This window comes from Equus asinus, chromosome 17 (genome assembly GCF_041296235.1).
Source record: "Equus asinus isolate D_3611 breed Donkey chromosome 17, EquAss-T2T_v2, whole genome shotgun sequence".
Lineage (NCBI taxonomy): Eukaryota > Metazoa > Chordata > Mammalia > Perissodactyla > Equidae > Equus > Equus asinus.
In genome coordinates this window covers 44,463,967-44,489,231 of record NC_091806.1, presented here as the reverse complement: position 1 = coordinate 44,489,231, position 25,265 = coordinate 44,463,967, and the positions used below count along the sequence as shown (strand labels likewise).

Sequence of the window (25,265 nt, the reverse complement as noted above, 5' to 3'; positions counted from 1 at the left end):
TGAAGAGTCATAAAGTTCCCCCAGCAATGCTAGACTCCGCCACTCTTCATCCTTGCAGCCACGTGTGAAATGGCCTGAAGGTGGTACCTTGGTTTGTGTTCCCCTGGAAGCAGACCCTGAAACAAGGCTTCCAGTGAAGGCCACTTATCTGGGAGGTGATCGCAGGAAACACTAGTAGGAGAGTAGGGAGATCAGACAGAGGAGGGAAGGTGGTTCCTAAAGGGTCCATTGCCATGCCAGTCGCCCTGGTGCGGAACTGACGCTCAGTCCCAACGGGGCACCCTGGGAGACGGCACAGAACGTGCATCAGAGTTATCCCAGCCAAAGCACAAGGGCACCGAGTATTTGCCTTCCCGCTCCCCGTCTGTCACTGGTAGAGGGCTGCTCCTGGGGGCGATAACTCTCTGGCACAACCAGCTTGCCTTGCATGCATGTCGAGAGGCCACACTTCCCTCACGTGCCTGGAAGCAAAAGTCCTCAAGCAGAAAGGCTGGGAGTGGGGAGACCAGGTGGGACTCACTTGCCAGAGTCCAGGTGAGAGGTCATGAGCTGAGAAACATGAATGAGAGCAGATAATACGAGACCACGTACAATGTGCCACTAGAAACCACAGCACCAGGAGCTCAAAACGAGGCAAGATTGCAGTGGCTTCTTAGTTGAAATGAGGTTGGAGCTGGACCTGGAAGGTGGAGGAGGGTTTAATCAGCAGTGAGGGTAGGGAAGTTTAGAAGGGGTTTAAAACCTTTGGGAAGAGCCTGTTAAGGAGAACACTCAGGAACCTGGAATTATTGCCCACACTTTAGGTCTCTGCTGCCCTGTAGGGCCCTGGTCTGCTCTCAGCCTGTAAAGTTCAATGGTGTCTAATTCTGACACTTACACCTTCTTTGCACCCAGGAAGGGCGGGAGCTGACCCTCGAGAAGCCAGAGCTGAAAGCCCTGGTGTCAGAGAAGCTGGAGGACCTGCACAAGCGCTGGGACGAGCTGGAGACCACCACCCAGGCCAAGGCCCGCAGCCTCTTTGATGCCAACCGAGCCGAGCTGTTTGCGCAAAGCTGCTCTGCCCTGGAGAGCTGGCTGGAGAGCCTGCAGGCCCAGCTGCACTCTGACGACTACGGCAAGGACCTCACCAGCGTCAACATTCTGCTCAAGAAGCAGCAGGTGCGTTCTGGGCCTTTGATGGACTGAACAGCAGAAGAAAAGAAGAGGGAGTCTGTAGCTTTTGAGATCTGGGAGCTCATTCTTAGACCTCGCAGACGACATATTTACTGATATTTCTCCAGGTGATTTCCCTGGGCCACCATATCAGAATCTCTGGGAGTGTGTATCAGTCAGTCTAAAGTCAGGAGACAGAACCCACACTCTAACTCGAACAAGGAACCTTTAGTAAAAAGTAGCATTAATTAGTAAAAGGTGGTTAACTACCAAAGGGGTAAAGAGAACCCCAAAGCAGGGATCAGAAAACACTTTTCTGGAAAGGGCCAGATAGTAAATATTTTGGGCTTTGTGGGTCATATGACCTCTGTCACAACTATTCAACTCTGTCCTGGTTGGGTAAAAGCAGCCATAGACGAAACGCGAAAGAATGGCTGCGGCTGTGTGCCAATAAAACTTTATTTACGAAAACAGGCAGGGACCAGGGTTTGCTGCTCCCTGCTCTAAAGAATCCAGGAATAGCAAATGCAGAGAGCAACTACTACCTCTAGGGCGGAGGAGGGGAACCCGAGGAAGGAACAAGATGCCCTCTCCCCACCCCAAGGCTGAGTTTCAGACCTCATTGGAGGGGGCAGAGGCCCCCTGGATGGCATAGAACTTTGCTGGGGTGTCATGGACCCCAGCAGATCTGAAGCTGGCAGGTCAAGGCTGGCCAGCAGGAAGTTCCCGCTGGGATGCCAGTAAGCCTTGCTGGAGAGTGAGAGCCACTAGGTCTCCTGCACACCATGGGCAGTGTTGCTATAGAAACAAGCAGCACGCTGGAACCGTAGATAAAAACCCCTTCCGCTCCTGTACATTGTCGTGTCCCTCCAGCGCCCTCTACTGACAAGGCTTAGCATTGCACCAGCGGGCAAAGGAGAAATGTTTACAGGCTCCAGTTGCAACTCTCAAAACAGGGAAAGACGGATTTGGAACTGAGGTGGATTTGGGGCTGAGAGGCAATAAATTGATAACTGGCACAGTTGTTATGCCCCCCTGGATTCTTATGTACGTTGAAGTTAGAGATCCACTTACTAGGCCAGGAGGATGCTCTCCCTGGGGTGAGCCCTGGGGATAAGAAGTCATGACCGGCTTAATACAGACCAGCGTCTCCTCTGAGTCTGAAAGCAGAAGCGCAGTGATAACACCTGCTTCCTCTTTGGGTGGACAGATGCTGGAACGGGAGATGGCTGTGCGGGAGAAGGAGGTGGAGGCGATCCAGGCCCAGGCGAAAGCACTGGCCCAGGAAGACCAGGGAGCCGGGGAGGTGGAGAGGACCTCGAGGGCTGTGGAGGAGAAGTTCAGGGCCCTGTGCCAGCCCATGAAGGAGCGCTGCCAGCGCCTGCAGGCCTCCCGCGAGCGGCACCAGTTCCACCGGGACGTGGAGGATGAGATTGTGAGTCACTAGGATCTGGGATGGGGTAGAGTCGTCATCGTGGCAAGTTGCCCCCTGCCTTGTGGCTTTCTAGTCTCATTCCCGGATGCTGGGGAGATGCCAGAAGTGCCCTGTTTTCTCTTCCCTTTGGCATTGAAAATCAACCCTCTAGGGACACTTGGGGATGTCCTCTAGATCCCTTTACCCCAGAACCAGAGATGACCATTCCTAGCACACACATACCAGGAGCCCTAGAAAACCTGTCCCGAGGATCCCCACGGTCCACCCCCTAGCCCTCACTTTGCCCTCTGCACCTCCACTGACCCCTTTTTCTCCTCCAGTTGTGGGTGACGGAGCGGCTACCCATGGCTAGCTCCATGGAACACGGCAAGGACCTGCCCAGTGTCCAGCTCCTCATGAAGAAAAACCAGGTGAGGCAGAGGCTAAAGGCAAAAGGAAAGGTTCCATGAGCCTCCCCAGCCTTGGAAGTTGTTTCCTTCTTAAGATCTGGGGTTTCCCTGGCTCCCTCTCAATGCTGTGTGTAATCCTAGACGTCAGTGGTTTGCCTTTCCTCACCACGGAGGGTGGGTTCCCTTGGTAGGAGATCCTGTGGCCTGAAGTGGCGTTACCATCACATCCTTGGGCCAGAAAAGAGGGGACATGATGAGGACTTAGGAAGGAGGAGAAGCAACAGTGTGGGGCCCTTGACGTTGAGTAGGTGTAAGAAGGGATGTGGCTGAGGGGTCCCTGAGCAAGCCTTTCAGTGTTTCCTCTTCTGTGCTGTGGACAGACCCTGCAGAAGGAGATACAGGGCCACGAGCCGCGGATTGCGGACCTGACAGAGCGGCAGCGTGCTCTGGGGGCGGTGGCAGCAGGCCTGGAGCTGGCCGAGCTGCAGCAAATGTGGAAACGCCTGGGCCACGAGCTGGAGCTTCGAGGAAAGCGACTTGAGGAGGCCCTGAGGGCCCAGCAGTTCTACCGGGATGCCGCCGAAGCAGAGGCCTGGATGGGCGAGCAGGAGTTACACATGATGGGCCAGGAGAAAGCCAAGGTGAGTGCTCAGGCTGTGTGGCTGCTTGTTTCCTCCCCCTGACCCCTGCTCCCTGATGCCCACTGTCCCCTCCCCCAGGATGAGCTGAGCGCCCAGGCAGAGGTGAAGAAGCATCAGGTATTGGAGCAAGCCCTGGCCGACTACGCCCGGACCATCCACCAGCTGGCAGCCAGCAGCCAGGACATGATTGACCATGACCACCCAGAGAGGTGAGCACAGCGGGCAGCAAGGGGCCCAGCCCGTGGGGGAGGGGGAGCCAGTTCCAAGAAGGTATGGGGATTGCAGAGCCTTCTGTACTACGTGTGTTTAGAACCATCTAGAAAGCTGGAGAAGCAGGGACTTGGCAGGTAGTTGGGGGGCTAAGAGGGACAGGACTCTATGGAATAGGCCAGGGATCAGAACAATGCGTCCTAAGTCCTGTGGTGCCTCCCCATCCCCTGTAGCACGCGGATACTGATCCGCCAAGCCCAGGTGGACAAGCTGTACGCCAGCCTGAAGGAGCTGGCCGGCGAGCGCAGGGAGCGCCTGCAGGAGCACTTGCGGCTGTGCCAGCTCCGCCGTGAGCTGGATGACCTGGAGCAGTGGATCCAGGAGCGCGAGGTGGTGGCAGCCTCCCATGAGCTGGGCCAGGACTACGAGCACGTGACCGTGAGTACAGGGAGGATGCCGGCCGCAGATCAGCTCCGGGAAGAGTAGAGGACCCTTTGGGAGACTAGGGCCTCATCCTGGGCAGAGCCAAGGGGCAGGGGGTACAAGATCAGACTGAGCAGCGCTGTCCCCAATGGTTTTGAGGTATTTAATCTGAAGATTTGTGCAGAAAGGAGGACATGGGACTGAGCATAGATGTGGGCATGAAGGAAATTACCCATCGCTCTTTTTCAACAGAACTCAACATTCAGGGGGATTTGAGACTCCTCTCCACAGTTTGGGGATTTGGACTGTCACTGGTGCAAAACTAATGGGCCTAGTTAGGGGATCCTCGTGCGAAGGCTAAAGGTTCCAAGCACCCCCAACACCTTTGATGGGGGCTGCAAGCGCCGGTCAAATCAGGGTCAATGGGAACCAGTTGCTTCTGCTCAGTGAGTCAGCCCTACTGAAGAAGTCTATTTTGGCCCAAGTGGCCCAGGGGAGAGAAGCGGGTTCCCACTTTGGGGTGAGAGGACTCGCTCCACCTGTGTGACAGCGCTGTCCGTGCAACTGCTTCCTCCACCAGATGCTCCGGGACAAATTCCGAGAGTTCTCTCGGGACACGAGCACCATCGGGCAGGAGCGCGTGGATAGTGCCAACACACTGGCCAACGGGCTCATCGCTGGGGGCCATGCCGCCCGGGCCACCGTGGCTGAGTGGAAAGACAGTCTCAACGAGGCCTGGGCTGACCTGCTGGAGCTGCTGGACACGCGGGGTCAGGTGCTGGCAGCCGCGCACGAGCTGCAGCGCTTCCTGCACGGGGCCCGCCAGGCCCTGGCGCGGGTGCAGCACAAGCAGCAGCAGCTTCCCGATGGCACCGGCCGGGACCTCAACGCCGCCGAGGCCCTGCAGCGCCGACACTGTGCCTTTGAGCATGACATCCAGGCCCTCAGCGCCCAGGTGTGACCCCAGCATGAGGAGGTTGGGGGTGGCTTGGAGGAGACTTCGTGGGGAAGGGGGGGGAAGGGGTCCCTCAGAAACGCTGGGGGGAGGGCATCCTCTTGAGGGCCACTTAGGGATGAGGTCAGAATAGTTCCAGGAAAACATCTCTGGCCAGGGGACATCTAGCTACCGCATTCACACTTTTAATGACAAGGCTCCTTGAGGACCCATATTTTCAGATGGTCCCAATGGCTAGAAGATTCTTCACATTGTACTAAAATCTACCTATTGGTCCCATTCAGGCTCTCGACCTGCACAAAATAAGCATAGGTCCTTCCTCCAACCCTGTAGATCCCACAGACCCCCCAGCCAAGTCCCTTCTTCAGGCTGAAAATCTCATTCTGTCGATCTTTGACGTCCCTCGTGTCATGGCCAGGCCTCTGAGAGCTCAAATGAAAGCTGGTACCCAGAGCAAGCCTTGTCAAAAAACAGGGCCCCCGTTGGGTCTCATCTGGGGGCCTGGGCTTAGCTGGAGGCTGGGGGCAACCCTTTAAAAGGGCCACTAGCCTGCTTTGCCAGCCCCCCGCCCCCACTCCTCCTCCTGATTCTCTGGCTGGTAAAATGGACAGGACATAGAGAGCAGAGACTGCAGCTCCTCGGGGTCTCTGAGCTCTTCCTGACTCTGACCTGGGGCCATGCAGGTCCAGCAGGTACAGGACGATGGCCACCGGCTCCAGAAGGCTTACGCCGGAGACAAGGCCGAGGAGATTGGTCGCCACATGCAGGCTGTGGCCGAGGCCTGGGCCCAGCTTCAGGGAAGCTCTGCTGCACGGCACCAGCTGCTTGTGGACACCACGGACAAGTTCCGCTTCTTCAAGGCTGTCCGGGAGCTGATGCTGTGGATGGATGGGGTGAACCTGCAGATGGATGCCCAGGAGCGGCCCCGGTGAGGCCCGTGGTGCCCAGTGGCCTCCTGGGGTTGTGGGCTGGTGGCTGGGATAGGGTTGTGGGCAGCAGGTGATACAGTCTCTGTACCCCCAGAGATGTGTCCTCTGCGGACCTGGTCATCAAGAACCACCAGGGCATCAAGGCAGAGATAGAGGCCAGGGCGGACCGCTTCTCCTCCTGCATCGACATGGGGCAGGGGCTGCTCGCCAGGAGCCACTATGCGGCTGAGGAGGTGGGTGAGGCCCGGGTGCAGCTGGGGCATCCTCACTGATTTCTCCTGAGTCTTTCTGCTTCCTCTCATTCTTTCTTTGCAGAAACCTTTCGCTGTTCTCCCCTCAGCGCTGTTCAGGGATTTCCCACATTTCCTCTTTCCCCCAGAACTGTCTGCCTCTTGACATCAGAAGTCACTAGTTCCCCTGTGTGTGTCCCCAGAGACCCTGGAAAAGCCCCACTGGGTGCTAACTCACATCTCTGCCCCCTAGATCTCAGAGAAGCTGTCTCAGCTGCAGGCGCGGCGCCAGGAGACAGCCAACAAGTGGCAGGAGAAGATGGACTGGCTCCAGCTTGGTGAGCCACTGTGGGGGTCAGGAAACAGACTGAGGACACCAGGCCCTGGGAGGAGGGGCAGGGGTTCTTGTACCCTGTAGTTTCCAGAGCAGGTAAGACCAGGAATCCTGGGCGTGGGATGCAAGGCACCCACCCTTGGCACTGCCTGGCTCTGCCCTGTGCTCCTGCTCTGGGGCAGTGGCTTTTTCTGTGTCCCTGCTCTTGAAGTGCTGTGGCTACAGTGCCCTGCCTGTGCCCACTCTGACCTGCCATCTCCCTGTGACCCCCAATCCCTGCAGTTTTGGAGGTGCTCGTGTTTGGGAGAGATGCGGGTATGGCGGAGGCCTGGCTGTGCAGCCAAGAGCCGTTGGTGCGGAGTGCTGAGCTGGGTTGCACAGTCGATGAAGTCGAGACCCTCATCAAGCGGCACGAGGCCTTCCAGAAGTCAGCAGTGGCCTGGGAGGAGCGTTTCAGCGCACTGGAGAAGCTCACCGCGGTGAGGGCTGCACGACCCCCAGAACGCCCGCCCCATCCCACTGCCCCTCCCCACCCACCCTTGTGTTCTCTCTTGCTTAGGGAACACATTTCTTCTCTTCCCATTGCACCGGCATCTCCAAGATGTGAGCTGAGAGTGCCGTGTTGTCACCACAGCTTTAGGAGTCATCAGTTCCCTTGGGCGACACTAAGAGACACCATCCTCCCCCATTACTTCTAATCCCCACCTTCTTTTGGAATTATATTCTCCATCCTTCCTGTTTCATTAGACTCGAGCTGAGCCATTTCAGCTTTTCCCAATACCTTTTAAATGAGAACTTCTACGCTCTGATCTCAGAATTTTTTGACAGCTGGAGGAGCAGGAGAAGGAACGGAAGAGAAAGAGGGAGGAGGAAGAACGGAGGAAGCAGCCCCCGCCTCCCGAGCCCACAGCCAGCCTGCCTGCCGGGGCCCCAGCGGACAGCCACACAGCTCCTGCTGCTCCCTGGGACGGGTGAGAGTCGGGGCTCTTGGGGGAGGAGGATGACGCTGAGCCTGAGCGACCCGAGGACTTAGCATTCTGTGTCACCTTCTGCTGCTCCAGAACCCACCCCCGACTACCAGCAGCCACACAGGCGGCCAGCGTTAACGGAGTCTGCACAGATGCAGAGTCCCCACAGGTGACACCCCTGTCCCGTGTGCCCCCTTCAGAACCTTAGCCCCTCTTGCACATCATCTTACAGCTTCTTGTCCTTGTAGCCCCTGTTGGAACAACAGAGACTTGAGCAGAGCAGCTTCCCAGAAAGGCCTGTGAGTTTCTCCTGGAGGTGTGGGTGTTGACAACTGGGAGATGAAGGGACGAAGAGAGGTGTGAGCGGGTGGGGGGGATCGTGGGGATGGGAGAGGGCAGAGGCTCAAAGGAAATTTGGGGGTGGGAAGACCAGCTCTTAGACCTCAAGCTTCATGACGTTCAGGTTAAGTATCTGCTGTCTTATCCTTTGACGCTGACACTGATTTCCCCTCAGGAGTCTGGCGCAGGGGATGAGGCCAACGGGCCACGGGGAGAGAGGCAGACCCAGACTCGGGGCCCGGCCCCTCCTACAATGCCCCAGAGCAGGTCATCTGAGTCAGCCCGGGTTGCCACCTTGCCCCCTCGAGGCCCAGAGCTCTCCGCCCAGGAGCAGATGGAGGGGATGCTGTGCCGAAAACAGGAGATGGAAGCCTTCGGCAAGAAGGCTGCCAACAGGTGCTGGGTCTGGCCGTGCAGCACTGTGGCCTTTCCAGTTCCCGCCTTCTGAAGAGGCTTGCCTGGAACCTCTTCCTAGATAGAGGGGAAGGGGCGCCCTGTAGAAGGAGCGTCCTGTGGGAAAGGGGTGGGACTCAGGAGCAGAGTGGGGCTCAGCAAGGGCTAGGAGGGTGTAAAGATGACGGGCCTAATGACAGGAGTTTCCCTGGAAGTCCTAGGACGCCCAAGCTATTCCCAGGGTTACAGGCTTCGTCACCTGCACCATGTCCCTCCCAGGTCATGGCAGAACGTGTACTGCGTCCTGCGGCGTGGGAGCCTCGGCTTTTATAAGGATGCGAAGGCAGCCAGCACAGGCGTGCCATACCACGGAGAAGTGCCTGTCAGCCTGGCCAGGGCCCAGGGCAGCGTCGCCTTTGATTATCGAAAACGCAAACATGTCTTCAAGCTGGGGTAGGAGCGGAACCGGGCTCTCCAGATGGGAGGGGAAGCTGAAATGATAAAGGTGACAGGGAGCCATGAGCTAGGTCCCGAGGGAATAGAGTTACAGGGCCAGGCGTTTAGGGACAGAGATGGGCATGAGGGAGAGGCGGGGGATTCTGGTTGTATTCCACACAAAGGGGAGCAGGAGCACCGAGACGCAGGCCTGACGGCTGATTATATCAAGCTGAAAGCTTATCCTGGGTGGGAAATGTGCAGGCAGAGTGCTGGCACTCCCCTGCCTCCAGGGACCTTCAGGGGCCTGCCCCTGCCTGCCAGGAGGCAGCCAGAGCAGGAGGCGCGGCCTGGGATGAAAGTGAGCTCACCCTGGTCCTCGGCAGCCAATCAGGAAGGATTTGCTTTTGCACAGTCCTGGGAATCTGAAGAATGTGCAGAACGTGTCAGATCTGGCTCTGAGGGCTGCAGCTGGCACGTTCTCCAGCCTGGTCCCTGGGTGATAACTGAGCTCGTGCCGGCCCTGATCGGGCCAGTCCAGATTCTCAGCTCTGCTCTGAGGTTTCTCTCTCTCTCAACAGCTTACAGGATGGAAAAGAATATTTATTCCAGGCCAAGGACGAGGTGAGCTCTTCCCTTCTCCGCCCGTGTCCCTGTCTCTCCGTGCCGTTCTTAGAATCCTGTTTGCAGATTCGCCTTTCTCCACTCTCCTCTCTCTTTTTTCTTAAGTGTCTCATTCTTTGTAATCAGACAACCCACAATGTGCCCACTGGATGTTTGTGAAGGCCACACAAAAACATGTTCCCTATCTTAAAGGGGTTTTTTCCTCCAATGAGATGAAATAGTCAGATGCTTCTCTGCCTCCTCCTCTTCAGCCTCCCTGCTCTCCGCAGGCTGGCGACCCCGGCACAGCGTCCTTGAAGCTGACCAGTTGTCTGTTCATGCCCCCTGCAGGCAGAGATGAGCTCGTGGCTGCGGGTGGTGAATGCGGCCATTGCCACTGCATCCTCCGCCTCTGGAGAGCCTGAAGAGCCAGCAGTGCCCATTGCCACCCGGGGCATGACCCGGGCCATGACCATGCCCCCTGTGTCACCAGTTGGGGCTGAGGGGCCTGTCGTTCTTCGCAGCAAAGATGGCAGAGAACGAGAGCGAGAAAAACGCTTCAGCTTCTTCAAGAAGAGCAAGTAGTTGGGGGCAACACTCCCAGGCCAGCTCCCTCCCTCTGTTCAGGAAACTGCCAGGGACTGTCAACAGGGACCACCCTCTTGTCAGGACAACTGCCTGCTGCTAGGGTCTGTTGCCAAGGTCAGCCCACCACCAGGAACTGTCTCTGGGGACAAGTCAGTGTTCCCAAGGGCAACCCTTCTCTTCTGCTATTTAATTCCAGACTGGTGGTGGCACCCAGGCAACCCCCGATTCCACTCCCCCCACTTCGCTCTTCCCCAGCCTTACGCCTCTACCCCCCACCACAGTGCGGACGGCGCCACACCCTCACCATAGGCCATGTGGGTAATGGCTGCCCCTGCCTCAGGGCCGTTCTCCCACCACAGCTAGGGCACGCCATCTGGTTCCTTGCCCCTGGGGACCAGCCAGGAACCTCTCAGAGCTGAAGCAGGACCTGGGGGCAAGATGGCCAGATGACAGAGTCAGAGACACTGCAACCCCCCCTTCCCATCCCCCCTCATCCTCTGACTCAAGTGGCCACTCCATCTCCAGTGACTCTCAACGGCTTCCAGGTGTGAGTTGTTCAGGGGCAACCGCAGCCTTGAGTCTGGCCAAGGAGGTGATTAAACGGCTCAGCTTCTCTTACTGCCTCTGGGTGTCTTTGCTTTCCTGACCACAAGCTTCTCTGCTTATGCCGTGTTCTTCCCCTTGGCTCCGGTCTCCTGGGTGTCAGGTTTCCACCCTGCCCCCAGCCTGCAAGCCCTCAAAGAATCACATTATTTTGAGAGCCTGCCTACCTTGGTCTCGCTCCCCATGATAATAACTTCCGGTTTTTGGGTTGACCAATGTCAAGCCTCTTTTTAGACGAAAGTTCACCATGGGTCAAGATGACGTTAACAAGCAGTATTAATGTTAAAAGGCAGGGAACAACTACTTCCCTGTGCACAGCTTTCTTCACTTGTGATTCTCTCACATGTTTTCAAAAATGAAAGACTCAGGGCTGACCTGGTGGCGTAGTGGTTAAGTTCGTGCTCTCTGCTTCGGCGGCCTGGGGTTCACAGGTTCAGATCCCAGGCACGGACCTACACACCACTCATCAGGCCATGCTGTGGTGGCGTCCCACATACAAAATAGAGGAAGATTGGCACAGATGTTAGATCAGTGACAATCTTCCTCAAGCAAAAAGAGGAAGATTGGCAACAGATGTTAGCTCAGGGCCAATCTTCCTCACCACAAAAAAAAGGAGAGACTGAAGAGCATTGACACAACCTAGTCTCAGCCACTGCTCAGCCTGACAGTGGAGAGTGGAGCAACACAGAGGGTGATTACTGACCCCGCTTTCTGTCTCATCCCCAATAGAGAGGATCAAGGGAGTTCAGACAGGGATCCGATAAGTGACAGGTTCCCAATCCACTGACCAATAGAATGACATCACCCTGGGAAGCCACAAGGTACATCCTAATTGTGTAAGTACACACACACACGCAGGAGAATGTATTCTAGATCTAGTGAAGTATAAAAAAAGGAGCAGGTGGCTTTCTCCCTTGTCTCTGGCTTGGCAATTAGAAGTTTCAGGGCAATAGTATTTGCCTTGGTGGCCTCCTCCAGGAAAAGCTTTGTTCTTTCATGGTTTCCCGTACACACACAAACAACCGTTTCTTTTTGGGGCTCAAAGAAGATCTTTCTGGGAAAGCAGCCCCATCTTCAGCGTATTCGGCCGAGGGCCCTGGCTTAGCAGACCCCAACTGTCATCAGCCATGACAAAGAGAGGGTCAGGCGTGTGCAGGCCCAGGACTGGCACAACACAACCCCAGAATGGTCTCCCAACATGAGATGTGGTAGACCAGACAGCCCACAGAATAATTACCCTTTTCTCTTAAGAAAAGCAGATTCAGAAGTCTTCCACTGTGAACGTAGAAAAACGTAACTGGAACAATCTGTCATGGCACTAAACGGAATAACACGTCAGCACTACAAGCTTCTCTTGTTCTTCAGGTACAACTGTAAAATCTCCACTGTGTGAAGGAAGAGGAAGTCACATATTGTGGACTGTTCAGGGAAGCTGGGTGTTTATACTCCAAGGTGGCAAGCCTGGGGGCTGAGGGGGAAAGCAATAATTGAAAATTTTAGAAGGAAATGTATACGAGGGTGAGAAATGAATGGAGAAATTATCATGTAAACATGTAAAGTGTAAGTGTAAATAGGGCAGCCACATGAACTGGTCCTGCAGAACGTGGTGAGTCCCTGTGAATGGACAAGCAATGAAGATATGGTTGGAGCATCATCTCCATACCTGTGGCAGCCGATGCTACCAGAGTGCATGAATCCTTAAGGACAGGACATGGACGAGGATAAGCATAAGGTCAAGAAGTAAGTCTTGGGAGACATCTTCGGATATGAGTGGAAGGAAAGATATGTTCCAGGAAAGATGACAGAATGGAATGGAGCAGTGAGGGATATGAGACAGAGCCCCAAAATGCAATAATGCAGGCACCAAAAGTCAGTGGGGAAATATGGACAGATAAAATGCATTAATTATTTAGAGGAAAAATGTGTTTGCATTCTTACCTAACACCACCTCCAAGGGTGAACTCTAGGTCTGTGCTGTCCAATACAGAAGCCACAAACCACATGGGGCTACCGAGCACTTGAAGTGTGGCCAGTCCAACCTGTGATGCACTGTAAGTGGCAAATGCTCACCAGATTTTGAAGACTGAAGAGGAAAAAAAATAACTTAAAATATCTCATTAATCATTTTTATACTCATTATAAATTGAAATGATATTTTAGCTATATTGGGTTTCAAAAGTATTAAAGTTAATTTCAACTGTTTCATTTTACTTTTTAAATGTGTTTACTAGAAAATTTTCAGTTCCATATGTGGCTCACGTTATATTTCTATTTGGACAGCATTGCTCTGAATGGACTGCAGATGTAAATGTGAAAGGTAAAAACATTAATGTGAACAGACAAAAATGTAGGAGAATATATTTGTGACTCAGGGGGGTAGAAAATGACATCTTATACAAATCTTCAAGGGCCAGCCCTGATGGCCTAGTGGGTAAAGTTTGGCACGCTCCACTTCAGCGGCCCGGGTTCGGTTCCCGGGCACAAAACCATACCACTCTTCTGTCAGTAGCCATGCTGTGGCAGCAGCTCACACAGAAGAACTAGAAGGAACTACAAATAGAATATACTATGTATATTCTAAGCATAAGTACCAACTATGGCGGACGAGGATGGCCCAGGTTTGGGGAGGGAAAAAAAAAACTTCAAAAGCACAAACTTTAAGACAAAAATTGATTAATTTGATTACATAAAAATGAAGGGTTCCTGCTCACTGACAGACACCATGGACAAAGTTAATAATATGGTGAAATAAGAGAAGATATTTGAAACCAATGATAGATTAATATCTAGAAGGTACAAGAAAATCCTGCAAATCAACAACAGAAAGGAAACTGCAACCTAACAAGAAAGATGGGCAAAAGATATGAATAGAAAATTTACAGACGTGTAATCCCAAAAACCTTCACAAGAACAAGAAGCGATACTTAAAATCATTAGTAATCAGAGAAATGCAAATTAAAGCAACAGTGATGTATCACTTTATACCTAGTAAACTGGCAAAAATTAGAAAACTGGATAATGTCAAACATTGGCGCAGATGTTGAGACACAGGGCCCCTCGTGTGCTGCAGGTGGGAGGGTAAGACTGGTGCAGTTTTGCCAGAGAACAAGCTGGCACTACTTAGACAAGTTAGTTCCATGCACACCCTGTGGCCCAGCAACCTAGCAATGCCACCCCTGGGCTTACATCCCCAAATTCTTGCCGGGATCTATTAGGGCACATGATTAACAGACAGATGTTAATTGCAACCTTGTTTATAATGGTGGGGAGTCGGAGGCAACCTGAGTGTCCTACACCCAGAGATGGATAGGTAAAATGTGGTGGTCGCACACTATAGAGTATTACTCAGCGGTTGGCTACCACATGGCAACATAGCGCTTAGTGAAAAAAGTAAGCAACGATGAGCTATACAACACGATTTACATAATTTACCTAAATGCATAATTTGTGAACCTCATTTAGATCCATATTAGAAGACACCAACTGTAAAAAGACATATTTGCAACAATCTAGGGGAAATGTGAATATAAGTATTAGGTAATACGAGCATAGCGCTGGCTGATGTTTTAATTAGAGGCAGATAGTGAAGTTCTTATAGGCAAAAGGACATTATATCTGGGATTTGCTTTTAAAAACTCCAGCCAAAAAAAAGAACTGGAGGGGTTAGATGAAATAAGATCAGCAAAATGTTGATAATCGTCAAAGCTGTGGTAAAGGGTCCACAAGGAGTTCATCATAACATTCTCTATTTGTGCCTTTTTGAAAATTTCTGCAATAAAACATTTTTAATGATGGAAAAAGCAAATGTGTACTAAAAAGACATGTCTTGCAAGAACACAGACAAAATAATACACGTTAAACTATTAGAATGGTTGCCTATGAGGGAAGGGGACGGGAGATAAAAGGGAATAAAAAAGAGTAGGGAAATCCATGGGGAAGGTGACGGACTGGTGCAGTATCCAAACGTGGGGAGAGGGATAGTAAATGTAATGAAAATCTTAGAAGGGTGAAAACTATGAAAAGAACATTAGTTTTGGTGACCTCACAAAATTCTGGGAATTGCAGAGGAGGACAGAACCCAAAACCCAGGGTATGAAGGTGGGCCATAGCAGGTTCAGGCTCTCCACCTGTGAAGTTTGTCCTGGAACACAGTGAAGAAACCCAAGTTAGAAAACAATAGTGAAGACGAGAGAAAGCTATGTCGGAAATGGGCAAGGAGGTCCCCACACATGTTTTAAAAGTCTGAGTGTAGAGAGAAACTGGAAATGCCCAAGAGAAGAAGGGAAGGGGAGAGGTAGATAGAACTAGGTGGGAGACAAGTATGAGTGTTATTAAAATTGGAAGGACAGTACCTCTTCTGAAATGGCTGGGAAACAGAATTCAGCGAAAGGAACACATCAAAGTGGCTGGGGAGGAAGAGGGCAGCCTAGGAATTTGTGCCTGATGGTATCAGAGAAGCTTCTACGGAACCAGCACAATGAGGAATGGTTATTGACAGTCACCCTGGCATGCCCTACTCGGAGATAAGCTCAGTCCATCAATCTCCATAAATGTCTATTCTTTCTTCAAGGGTGACAGTCAGTAATCCACCTAATAGCTTTCCTTTTGCCACCAGGAGGTGCCCTTGGACCACAGCTGAATTTTGAATGCTAGAAAGTGCCCGGGGACTCAGTTACCTAGTCCTTGGTGTGGACGTGGAGACCCTGTCCCACTCCCGAAACAAGGAATCTCTCTGGGCCTCTGCATCAAGTATTTCCTTGGTGTGCTCACCATGGACCAGAAACCGTGAAGGACACATAATTAGAGCGTTTACTCTAGCTAGAGGGAGAAAATCAGCCCACGTATATACACGAGCAAACAAAACACGATTAATTGTAGCCTGGATACAAGGCCTCTTAGAGCTATCCCAGCTCTGCCATCTTTGGTTCTCAGTTTCCTCATTAACGAATAATCTGTTTGCAATGAAAAAATTTTAAATTATGTTTAAAGCTCTACAAAAAATAACTAGGTTTGCTTAAAATGTGGCAGGCCTGTATTTCGAAAATGTTGTCCCAAGCTGCCATAGAGGCTGGCCAGCCCGCTAAGTGAGCCCCCTTTTAGGGGACTCAGTGAGATAACCCTTTGTCATCAGCTGCCGCCCCCTCCAGCCGCCCCAATAGCACGACCCATTGTGACGCCAGGACTCCCCCAGGCTTCTGACTTCACAAGGCAGTGGTTGCGTCCGGAGCCCTTCTGACGCGTTGGCGCCGAACCCATTCCAGGGTGGTGATTGGCCAGCCGGGGCTGGGGGCGGGCCGACTCCGCTCCGCAGCGCCGTCACCAGCTGGCCCCGCCCTCGGCCCGGGGCGGCTGGGAGCCGAGCCTGCAGCAGTCATTTGTGTGCGGCCGCGGGATTGGTCGCCCGGCTCCCGCGAGGGGGAGGGGAGGGAGGCAGCGCGCACCCGCGCGTGCGTGAGCTGGCGCGCGAGAAAGGGCCCGGTCGCGCCGAGGCTCGAGCGGCCGTCGCCATTTTGTAGGGTTCTCTCTGACGCGGGAGCCGCCGCCACCGCCGCCGCCACCGGGAGGTGCGAGGGGGTCTTGCGGGTGTGTGGGGAGCCCGAGGGTGGCGGGCCAGGCCTCTGGTGGACGAGGATGGCCCGGGTTTGGGTTTCTCCTCTCGCTGCGAGCGGTCCGGGAAAGACAACGGGAGGAGGCGGGGCCGGGTCCCCGGAGGGGGCGGGGCAGGGGTCGGGTCGAGTCTTTGTTGGGGCGAAGGAGCGGAGGTTGGGTCACTGGGGGATCCCGGTTTGGGGCCAAGGGGTCCTTTTTATTCTTAGAGTATATTGAAAGGTGATACGGCACGGAGGAGCGAGACACAGATTTCCCTCCAAAACCTTGTTAGCAGGGACGCTCCGATAAATGCCTCTTGCCCCTGCTTGGCCTCTTGTCTTTCCTGCCCCCCGAAAAAGAGTATTTTAAGACATGAGACGGCTAACCCTGTTACTGAAGCCTGCCTCGTTGCACGCAGATGATGGACCGTGCACTGCATGCTGACCCCCCGCCTCCTGTTTGTGTGTCACACAGCCCACACTACTTAAGCACAAACCTTTCTCCCCTTATTGAGAAAAAATAATGAACGTCTCTGTGAAGGTCCCAAGGTGCCAAGAACTTCTCTGGAGGATTAAAAGTAACCAAAATGCAATGCGCTGAAATTTCCCACTCCTCCCCTAACTTTTGGAAATCTCGTTTCTTCTCTCCCAGGCTCTTGTCAGGATGGTGAAGCTTTTCATCGGAAACCTGCCCCGGGAGGCCACAGAGCAGGAGATCCGCTCACTCTTCGAGCAGTATGGGAAGGTGCTGGAATGTGACATCATTAAGAACTATGGCTTTGTGCACATAGAGGACAAGACGGCGGCTGAGGATGCCATTCGCAACCTGCACCACTACAAGCTGCACGGGGTGAACATCAACGTGGAAGCCAGCAAGAATAAGAGCAAAGCTTCAACCAAGTTGCATGTGGGCAACATCAGCCCCACCTGTACCAACCAAGAGCTTCGGGCCAAGTTTGAGGAGTACGGTCCAGTCATCGAATGTGACATCGTGAAAGATTATGCCTTCGTACATATGGAGCGGGCAGAGGACGCAGTGGAGGCCATCAGGGGCCTTGACAACACAGAGTTTCAAGGTGAACTGCTCTGGGGTCTGGGTGGCAGAACTGAATGGGGTCTAGCTCAAGACAGAGGCAAGAACACAGGACCGTGGGGCTGGCAGGGTGGTGTCTTCCATTGGATTTCAGCTAGAAATGATAGATTGTATGTTTACCACTCTTAAGTACAATTTTCTTGGAGAAGCACACACTTCCCCTTTTCAGATGTGCCAAGATGTTCGTGAGCAACTGCGTGGCATCACAAACTGTAGGTTACTTTATCCTACAGGCTTCTTTCATTTGAGTGCTGTTGGAAGTTTAATCTCTCTGGGCAAATGAGTACCTCCTAAGAGAAGGGAGGATAAAGGTCTGTGGCTGACCTGCTGCTTTTGTTATGACCAGGAAGCCTTATATTTGAAAGTTTCACTGCCTTGGATTTATACTCTCTGCTGTCTTGGGTGATGGGTTGTGGGGAAGAGGAACATAAGACATCTAGAAGAATCCCTATATTATAGATCTGGGTGGTGAATCTGGATTTAGGGGAGTACCTTTTGAGTGCTCAGATTTGCTCAGTCTGTGACCTTCTGCTCCACCTACTATTATTTAACCCTAAGGGAAAAAAAGAACGTTTCTAAAACTATTAGGTTGAATGGGAATGATGGGCCTGCTTCTGAGGAGTTCCAGTAAGGGTGCCATAGAGCATATTGTGTTATTTATACCAATAAAGGTACATATGTCATTAATACCACAAGAGGTTGGCTGAAGACTCTAAAACTGTGCTGTCTAATATGTAGCCCCTAGCCACATGTAGCTATTAAATTGAACTTAAATAAAATTCAAAATTCAGTTTCTCACTTGTACTGCACACACTTCAAACACTCAGAAGTCACGTGAGGCTAGAGGCTACCTTATTAGCACAGATATGAAACATTTCCATTATCATAGAAAGTTCTGTTGGATAGCGCTGTTCTCCAGGTTTTTTTCTCCAGTATCATCTTGGACCACACTTTTATAGCCACTCTTCAGGTTCATAAATGAACATGATTTTTTCTTTGGGTGCCACTAACAGGGTTGTTAAGAAGTACTTACGGGTCCTCTGCTAAACCTACAAAACAAAAGAAATGGGAGAAGAAAAAAAGTTGACCAGAAAAGGGTAAGAGAGTTTGCAAGTAGTGGAAATAGCAAATAGTGCATGAGGTGTGTCTGGCCTAGCCCGTGGTGCCGTGGCCTGTAGCTACTCTACAGCATAGGGCAAAAGTCGTAGATACTTGCTACTCTTAACTAGTTGTATGACTTTGGACAAGTGTTTTAACCTCTCTGTGCTTCATTTTCCCCACTTATAAAATAGAGTTAATGGTCCCTGCGGTACCTCCCTCACAGGATGGTAGTGAGGCTAGAGTGAGGTGGTAGATGGGAAAGTGTTTTGACAGTAAAAGCACTCTATGATGAAAGGTGAGTGTGGCTGGTCACAATGAGTGTGTTTCTGTTATGGTTAGAAACATTTAAAATGTGATAGTTAGCTTTCCTTATTTACTTTCCTTATTTATGTTTGTTTCTCTTCTACCATTTTAGAAAGCTCTTGCACTTTAGACAGCTTTAGAAAGTATTCTAATTATTTCATTTGATGGAAGGGATCATGAGCGGACAGTGGGGAGGAGTTCTGACAGGTAACAAGCAAAATGTAAAAAGAATGTGGGAAAAGGTACAAACTGCAGAGATATTCTAATAATGTAATACTGCGTGTCCTTACATTTTAATATACAATCGAATGAAAGGGGGAAAAATATGTATACGGAAGTGAGTTGAGTTCATTGTCGGGGGAGTTGGCTTGGGAGGAGAGTGTGTTTTAATAAAGCAGGTTTAATTACTTGAGGAAGTGGATGTCTGAGTAAAGCAGTGATCCGTGAAGAGTTTTTAAACCGTCATCCCTGGAAAAGAAAAATCCTTTATTTGGTTTTCATGTTCTTAGGCTGGGCCCTCTGGAGAAAGCGCTCTGAGTTATACATAAAGATATTTGTATAACCAAAGTTTTTTTTCCAGAGAAAGTTTAGCATTGGATAATAAGTTGCAGTTTTACAGAAAATAAAATCTAGGTACCAATTTGTCATATTTTTCAATAAAGCTTTTTCAATCATCTCCTAAAGAAGGTGGCCTCTTCAGAGTGCCACTGTGGACATCTTGAATCTTGCTATGTTAATGGCTGCCATTTAGGGCTTCTGAATTGTATGCCTTCCAAAAGGAAGCAGCAGGATCTGAGTTTACCTGGGTCTTTCAGGATGTCTCCTCTCCACAAGCCGCACTGAACTGACCCGCTATTGAGTTAGCAAACCGTCTGCACTGGAAGACCCCAAAGACACTGTTCCCAGGGAACACTTCTGCAGCTGAATTGGGAATGATGTGTAAGCGTTCAGTGTCTCGTTCTTCTGATGTGTAAACAAGCATTAAATTGGAGTACTGTTGTCTATCAGCTACATCCCCAGCCTTCTCTGGATCCTGGCACGTGATAGGAGCTCAGCAGTTGGGACCCCACGTTGCCCACCTTGCAGTATTTTAATACTTTTTCTGTTCCAGCTTTCAGAAGAAAACACTTTTATTGGGCTGGTTTTCTGGAAAATGTTGGCAGCCCATTTCAGTCACTTTTGGAGGTCTCAGAAAATCTTTAAGCTTTTGGCCTCTCCAAGTGTGGTGGAGTGGTAGAATTGAATTTTCTTTCCGTTTTCTTTGCCCTGGTTCCTTGAGGTAATAGAGAAGCAGTGTGTCTCTCTTATTGTAACAGCTTTAGGGGATTTCAATTAAAAGCCTAGTTAGAATCTTTGGAAGGACTGAGTGACAGGAGCTTCACTTCTATGACAGGTCTTTTAGTTCTAGGTAAAAAATTTTTTACCTGACTCCTTTTCACAGCTGCTGCCAAAGTAGATTTTGTCACAGATGTTTATAAACTTATGAGTTCCACTCTCTAAATAAAGCAGGGATAAAGATTTGATGTAGTAATAGAAGCATCAAGGAAAAATGACCGAGTTTTGTTACTCAAAAAAATGGACTCAGAATCTATAAAAGAGCAAGTTAAACTGAAATTTTTTCCTTAAAAATGTATTTATGGATGTCTCTGGATTGCTGCCTTTTAGATTGGCATGGTTACTCCATCATCAGAATTGGAGCACAGTGTTACGTCTCTCACACAGATTAATGTCACTGTGCATACTTGAAAGCCAAGTCACTTGAATCCTCCATTCTGTGTTATAGAGAACTCTACTTTTGGGAAATAAATTGGGACAAAAATCTGTGTATTTCTGTTCTAAGCATAGTTAGTATGTGGCCGTTAATAACTTCTAAGAATTAGAATGGGAGTATTTAAATCTCTGAAAACAATGGGGTGGCTAAATGCTGCTTTCAGAGAATTACTGCCATTTGCTATCCGTTGACTGTGTCAGTGGTGATGGTGGATGCTGCGTCTCTGTTAGCAGCTGGAAGTAAAAACCTGAGCACCTTTATTTCTGCCAAATAAAGGGTTTTAAGTTGGAGGTGGCAACTACTAGAAACTGGGTAGTAGGAATCTTAGACATTGGGCAGAACTGAGTTTGACTAAAGTGATGTTACTGCACTAACCCGCTCCCCTCTCAGGGTCAGTGCATTGCGCTGTTCTGGCTGCCGTCCTGAATCGGGCTGTTTCCAACAGGATGGTGGAGCACGAGGCCTCCTATCGCATAGCTGCATCCAGAACAAGGTCTGTTAAAGAGAGAGCAACTTGCTGATCACGGAGGGGGGATTTGTTCTGAGCAGCCCTTAAGTGTGACGCGAAGCCCCTGTTCTCTACCGTCTGTACTGGCTGTCTTTTGGCTACAATTTGAAAAGCATTGACTTGATCTCCAAAGTCTTAGGCAGTTTGGAACTAAATACTGCCAAGAATAGTCCTCTCAAACTGCTTTTAAAGACCTTGGATGCTTTCATCAGTAAGGGTCCCTGGGCTTGGTGGTACACAAGCCCAGGGCAAAGATTGTTTCTTCTCTTAGCTGTTCCTAGTGCTGGTCATTTCCTGGAAGTATGGATGTGGCTTGTGTGTATGGGTGCCCAGAAGCCTTTAGGCAAATGCTACCTTTTCCTAGCAAGTATATAATCCTCTAAAGAATTATAAGCTACATGGCGGGATGAAATGGTGATCATTCCACTACACGGGAACACACTGTGCCTAAGAAACAGTACTGCTTCAAGATCTTTCTCATTCTTGCTGTTGAGAGACCTTGGTCAAGTAGTTTTCTTTGCCACAGTAGGCATGGATTCACCCTTGCTGAGAAAAGTGGGGGTCGGGTTGAAACCTGGAGGATCTTATAACTCCTAGAGGTACTGGAGAGGAAGCATATGGTGAGTTAGGTATGATTTGTGAAGCCAGCATAGCCACTGGTGACACCTGCAAAAATGGCTGGAGGAAACAAGATGGACAAAAGATTGCTGTTGTGTTTAAGCTACAGTAAATGCTCAGGCCTCATGTGGCCCTGAGTAAATCAGTGAGAGGTTGGTAAGATGCTTTCCAAATTTAGCATAACGGAGGTTTTGTTGGCTATTTAATTTGGAAGAATTGACACATTTTGAATCGTTAATAACAATTAATAACAGTCTTAGCAGTGAAAAGTGGAAACTTTTTCAATTTCTGTGCTGGGGTTGGAAGGAAGGAGAGTTGTGGAGACAGAAGTAGAGAATCCAGTCTACCTGGTGTAAGTAGAAAGTATTGACTGGTCTCTGAGAACTCAGATTTTCTCTAGCTCTCACCTGTATTAAAACTTGAGCTTCTTTTGGAGGGGATTGCTGAAACAGGGTTGCAGGAGTGTGTGTATGTATGTGTGTCTGCTACCAACTAGTTTACTTTCATTTGGGGAAGGATAGATTGTCAGTGAATTATAATAATTCTTACGTCTATTTCCTCAAGGCAAAAGAATGCACGTGCAGTTGTCCACAAGCCGACTTCGGACTGCCCCTGGGATGGGAGACCAGAGTGGCTGCTATCGGTGTGGGAAAGAGGGGCACTGGTCCAAAGAGTGCCCAGTGGATCGTACAGGTCGTGTGGCGGACTTTACCGAGCAGTATAACGAACAGTATGGAGCAGTGCGCACGCCCTACACCATGGGCTACGGGGAATCCATGTATTACAACGATGCATATGGAGCACTCGACTACTATAAGCGTTACCGGGTCCGCTCTTATGAGGCAGTGGCAGCGGCGGCGGCAGCTTCCGCGTACAACTACGCAGAGCAGACCATGTCCCATCTGCCTCAAGTCCAGAGCACAGCTGTGACCAGTCACCTCAACTCCACTTCTGTAGATCCCTATGACAGACACCTGTTGCCGAACTCAGGTGCCGCTGCCACCTCAGCTGCTATGGCTGCTGCCGCTGCCACCACTTCCTCCTATTATGGAAGGGACAGGAGCCCCCTGCGTCGTGCTGCAGCTGTGCTCCCCACAGTTGGAGAGGGCTACGGTTATGGGCCAGAGAGTGAGCTGTCTCAGGCTTCAGCAGCTGCACGGAATTCTCTCTATGACATGGCCCGGTATGAGCGGGAGCCGTATGTGGACCGAGCACGGTACTCAGCCTTTTAAAAACTGGAGGTGAGAGTGGGGTGGGTGTGGTTAAGAGATTCCATTTAGTTCCCTTGAAAGAGACCCATCCTGCATAGAGGAGGCTAAAGCCACCTGTTTGCTGTCAGGACAGTATCCAAAAGGTTTAAATTTTAGTAATTTATTTATTTAGCTTAGGCCAGAGGTTCATGTGTGATTCCAACCAACTTGTTCCTTCTGAGAGAACAACAACAAACTCAGTTTGTTAATGAGAATATTGTTTTTAATCAAGTGTAAGCAGATCTGGGTTACAGAAACAGTTCAGAGAACTCACATTTGTTGAGTGCCTTTTGTGTACATTATATCATTTAATCTACACAATAAGCCTTTAAGATATTTTCTCTTTGACAAAGAAGGGAACTAAGGCTCAGAGAGGTTAAGTGCTGCGTCTGAAGTCATCTGGTAATTGAGAGGTAGAGCCAGAATTCACTCTCAGGCCTGGCTGACTCCAGAACCCATTCTCTTCCCACTACAAGAGTCACTGTGGTGTAAGCTGAAGAGTACAGGTTCCGAAGTTAATAATAAGGTAACAGTGAGAATTTTAACTATACTGTTAGACTTCCAATTTGCTAATAAAACTAGTTAGGTCATGAGCCTTTATCAGGGGAAATTCTTCTAATATATATCTATAAGCCAAATAAGGTCCTATAAATTTTAGGTGTTTAGTTCGGAGACACTTGTTTAAAAGCAGAATTTTTTATGCCACTGTCCCTTGGAGTCCTTTCCTTATTAGTAATCCAGAGCATCTTGTTATATGTGGGCACTTAAGTCATATTTCTGAATAGCCTTTGATGCTCTCATTTAGAGCCAGATGCTTCCCGTTTCTTCCAGTGGTTTTTGTTTTGCTTTTTGTTTGAGAGGAATATTTAAGGAACTAGATGAAACAGGTAATTTTCTGACATCTATAAAATCCCATTGGTGGGGACCCTGGAAATTTAATTTTTCCTGCATGTATACCAAAGATGTTGAGATGGCAAGAATAATTAGGAGTATCTAAAGATTGATAAATCTCTTTATCTGAGTGGAAATGGTATCATGACAACTTTCTACTCTCGTGGTTTTTCTTGTACCTTGAAATTGAGCATCGCTTGAATTAGAGGCCTAATGGCAAAGTTAACTGAAGTTATCACTGAGTTTCCAGTGTTCCTAACTTAGCCCTTTAGTACTCATGTAGAAGAAAACAAAGCAATAGGAATTTGCCCTTTTGTGTAGTGAGAAGCAAATATGGCATGAACCTGTGATAAGTTATGTCCTATAAGACCAGGACACGACTTGGGATCTCCTAAGACCACTGTGTAGCAGTGTGGGTTCATGTGCATGAAGTGGATAATCTTAAAATTTGTATAGTTTGCCATTAATTTTTACTTTTAATGCAGCTGGATCTGCCATGAAGTGGGATATGCCTCTATAATAAGGTGGTATCATCTATCAGATAACTTGTTTCTCTTGAATATGTTTCAAAGTTAAATATTAAATTAGTATATTGTGGTCTTTAAAGGGTATTGCTAAGGTATTTTAAAGTGAATTTTGACTGCAAGCAGTGGTTGTTCAACTAACTCTTTTTAGTGATGACTTTTAAAGAAACTTACCTTCCAGGTGTGAACCTCAAATGGACTGAATAACCCTGAGTTGGTTGCAGTCCCAGGAGCCTGATGTTAATGAGGCTGCCAGGATGAAATACTCCAGAACTGTTGGGGATCCAAATTCGGGTCTCACCCTAGCAGAACTGATTCAAGAACGTCACAACTTTTGAAGTCGATTGGCACAGATCAAGACCAAGATTTGGCCCTTTGTCTGTAATAAGTAGAGGAACTTGGTGTGAGTTAACTTTTTTTTTCCCCCAGCCATTGGTGTCTGGAGTTCCCATCATCAATGGAAGAATTAGAGAATTTTAGGATTTCTTCTTTTGATTTGGTAAGGGGAATTTGATCAATTAGGGGAACTACTGGAATTATGGCTCTAAATCTGTGACCATATGACATGTTGGTGTGTTGGCGGGTGAATGAACCACTCCTTGATATCCTTTGTGATTGTCATTTCTGAAAACTTGTTTACTATGAAAGATTAAAATGAAACAATTTAGAATAGTGCAATTAGCCATATTTGAGATGTTGGCATCTTCTGCTTTTCCTGGACCCAAAAATTATGATTCTTGATAATATCTGTATGCCCTTTGTTGCAGTGAGAGTAGCCTTGTATCACAGAGGTTGTCTTGCCTAAAAGATAGATAAGAAAATGAGAAAGATGTATTTATCACCAACACAGCAGTCTTCCAGATAGATTGCTTCTTGTTCTGTGTATAGCTCTAAGTAGATTCCTGTATATAGCCAAAGTAGACTCCTAGATAATTACATGGGATATAAGTTTGATCCAGTCTGACTTGGTTTTGTTTTGTTCTTTGTTTTT

The 25,265-nt window shown here is 49.7% G+C and overlaps 3 protein-coding genes across 13 annotated transcripts in view; 2 read left to right on the top strand and 1 right to left on the bottom strand.

Moving 5' to 3' along the window:
- SPTBN2 (spectrin beta, non-erythrocytic 2) overlaps nucleotides 1-13,502 on the top strand; it is a 40,381-nt gene extending 26,879 nt beyond the window's left edge. For all 4 annotated transcript variants that reach the window (XM_070488231.1, XM_014844742.3, XM_070488228.1 and 1 more), the window contains 18 exons: nucleotides 895-1,158; nucleotides 2,363-2,587; nucleotides 2,908-2,997; nucleotides 3,357-3,617; nucleotides 3,696-3,826; nucleotides 4,061-4,265; nucleotides 4,831-5,205; nucleotides 5,889-6,133; nucleotides 6,229-6,367; nucleotides 6,618-6,702; nucleotides 6,981-7,177; nucleotides 7,527-7,669; nucleotides 7,760-7,835; nucleotides 7,915-7,965; nucleotides 8,181-8,401; nucleotides 8,678-8,851; nucleotides 9,415-9,457; nucleotides 9,788-13,502. In XM_070488231.1, the coding sequence (XP_070344332.1) occupies nucleotides 895-1,158; nucleotides 2,363-2,587; nucleotides 2,908-2,997; nucleotides 3,357-3,617; nucleotides 3,696-3,826; nucleotides 4,061-4,265; nucleotides 4,831-5,205; nucleotides 5,889-6,133; nucleotides 6,229-6,367; nucleotides 6,618-6,702; nucleotides 6,981-7,177; nucleotides 7,527-7,669; nucleotides 7,760-7,835; nucleotides 7,915-7,965; nucleotides 8,181-8,401; nucleotides 8,678-8,851; nucleotides 9,415-9,457; nucleotides 9,788-10,021 (3,159 nt within the window). In that variant the 3' untranslated portion in view covers nucleotides 10,022-13,502. The remainder of the gene's footprint in view (nucleotides 1-894; nucleotides 1,159-2,362; nucleotides 2,588-2,907; nucleotides 2,998-3,356; nucleotides 3,618-3,695; nucleotides 3,827-4,060; nucleotides 4,266-4,830; nucleotides 5,206-5,888; nucleotides 6,134-6,228; nucleotides 6,368-6,617; nucleotides 6,703-6,980; nucleotides 7,178-7,526; nucleotides 7,670-7,759; nucleotides 7,836-7,914; nucleotides 7,966-8,180; nucleotides 8,402-8,677; nucleotides 8,852-9,414; nucleotides 9,458-9,787) is intronic.
- Nucleotides 13,503-16,003: 2,501 nt separating this feature from the next.
- LOC106833518 (RNA-binding protein 4B) overlaps nucleotides 16,004-25,265 on the top strand; it is a 9,984-nt gene continuing 722 nt past the window's right edge. For 2 of the 7 annotated variants that reach the window (XR_006521780.2, XR_006521779.2), the window contains exons 1-4: nucleotides 16,005-16,191; nucleotides 16,868-17,291; nucleotides 22,174-22,850; nucleotides 24,704-24,773. Coding sequence is in view for 3 of the 7 variants with exons in the window: in XM_014844752.3 (XP_014700238.1) it covers nucleotides 16,880-17,291; nucleotides 22,174-22,841 (1,080 nt within the window). In the remaining 4 variants the exon portion in view is untranslated. Of the gene's footprint in view, nucleotides 16,192-16,867; nucleotides 17,292-18,321; nucleotides 18,923-20,873; nucleotides 20,977-22,173; nucleotides 22,851-24,455; nucleotides 24,596-24,703; nucleotides 24,774-25,265 lie in introns of those variants that run through there. The other 5 variants (XR_011495178.1, XM_070488236.1, XR_011495177.1 and 2 more) reach the window with 5 other exon arrangements.
- The window catches only part of RBM4 (RNA binding motif protein 4), a 25,268-nt gene continuing 24,941 nt past the window's right edge, over nucleotides 24,939-25,265 (bottom strand). For both annotated transcript variants that reach the window (XM_070488234.1, XM_014844749.3), the window contains one exon: nucleotides 24,939-25,075. Coding sequence is in view for 1 of the 2 variants with exons in the window: in XM_014844749.3 (XP_014700235.1) it covers nucleotides 24,939-25,075 (137 nt within the window). In the remaining variant the exon portion in view is untranslated. The remainder of the gene's footprint in view (nucleotides 25,076-25,265) is intronic.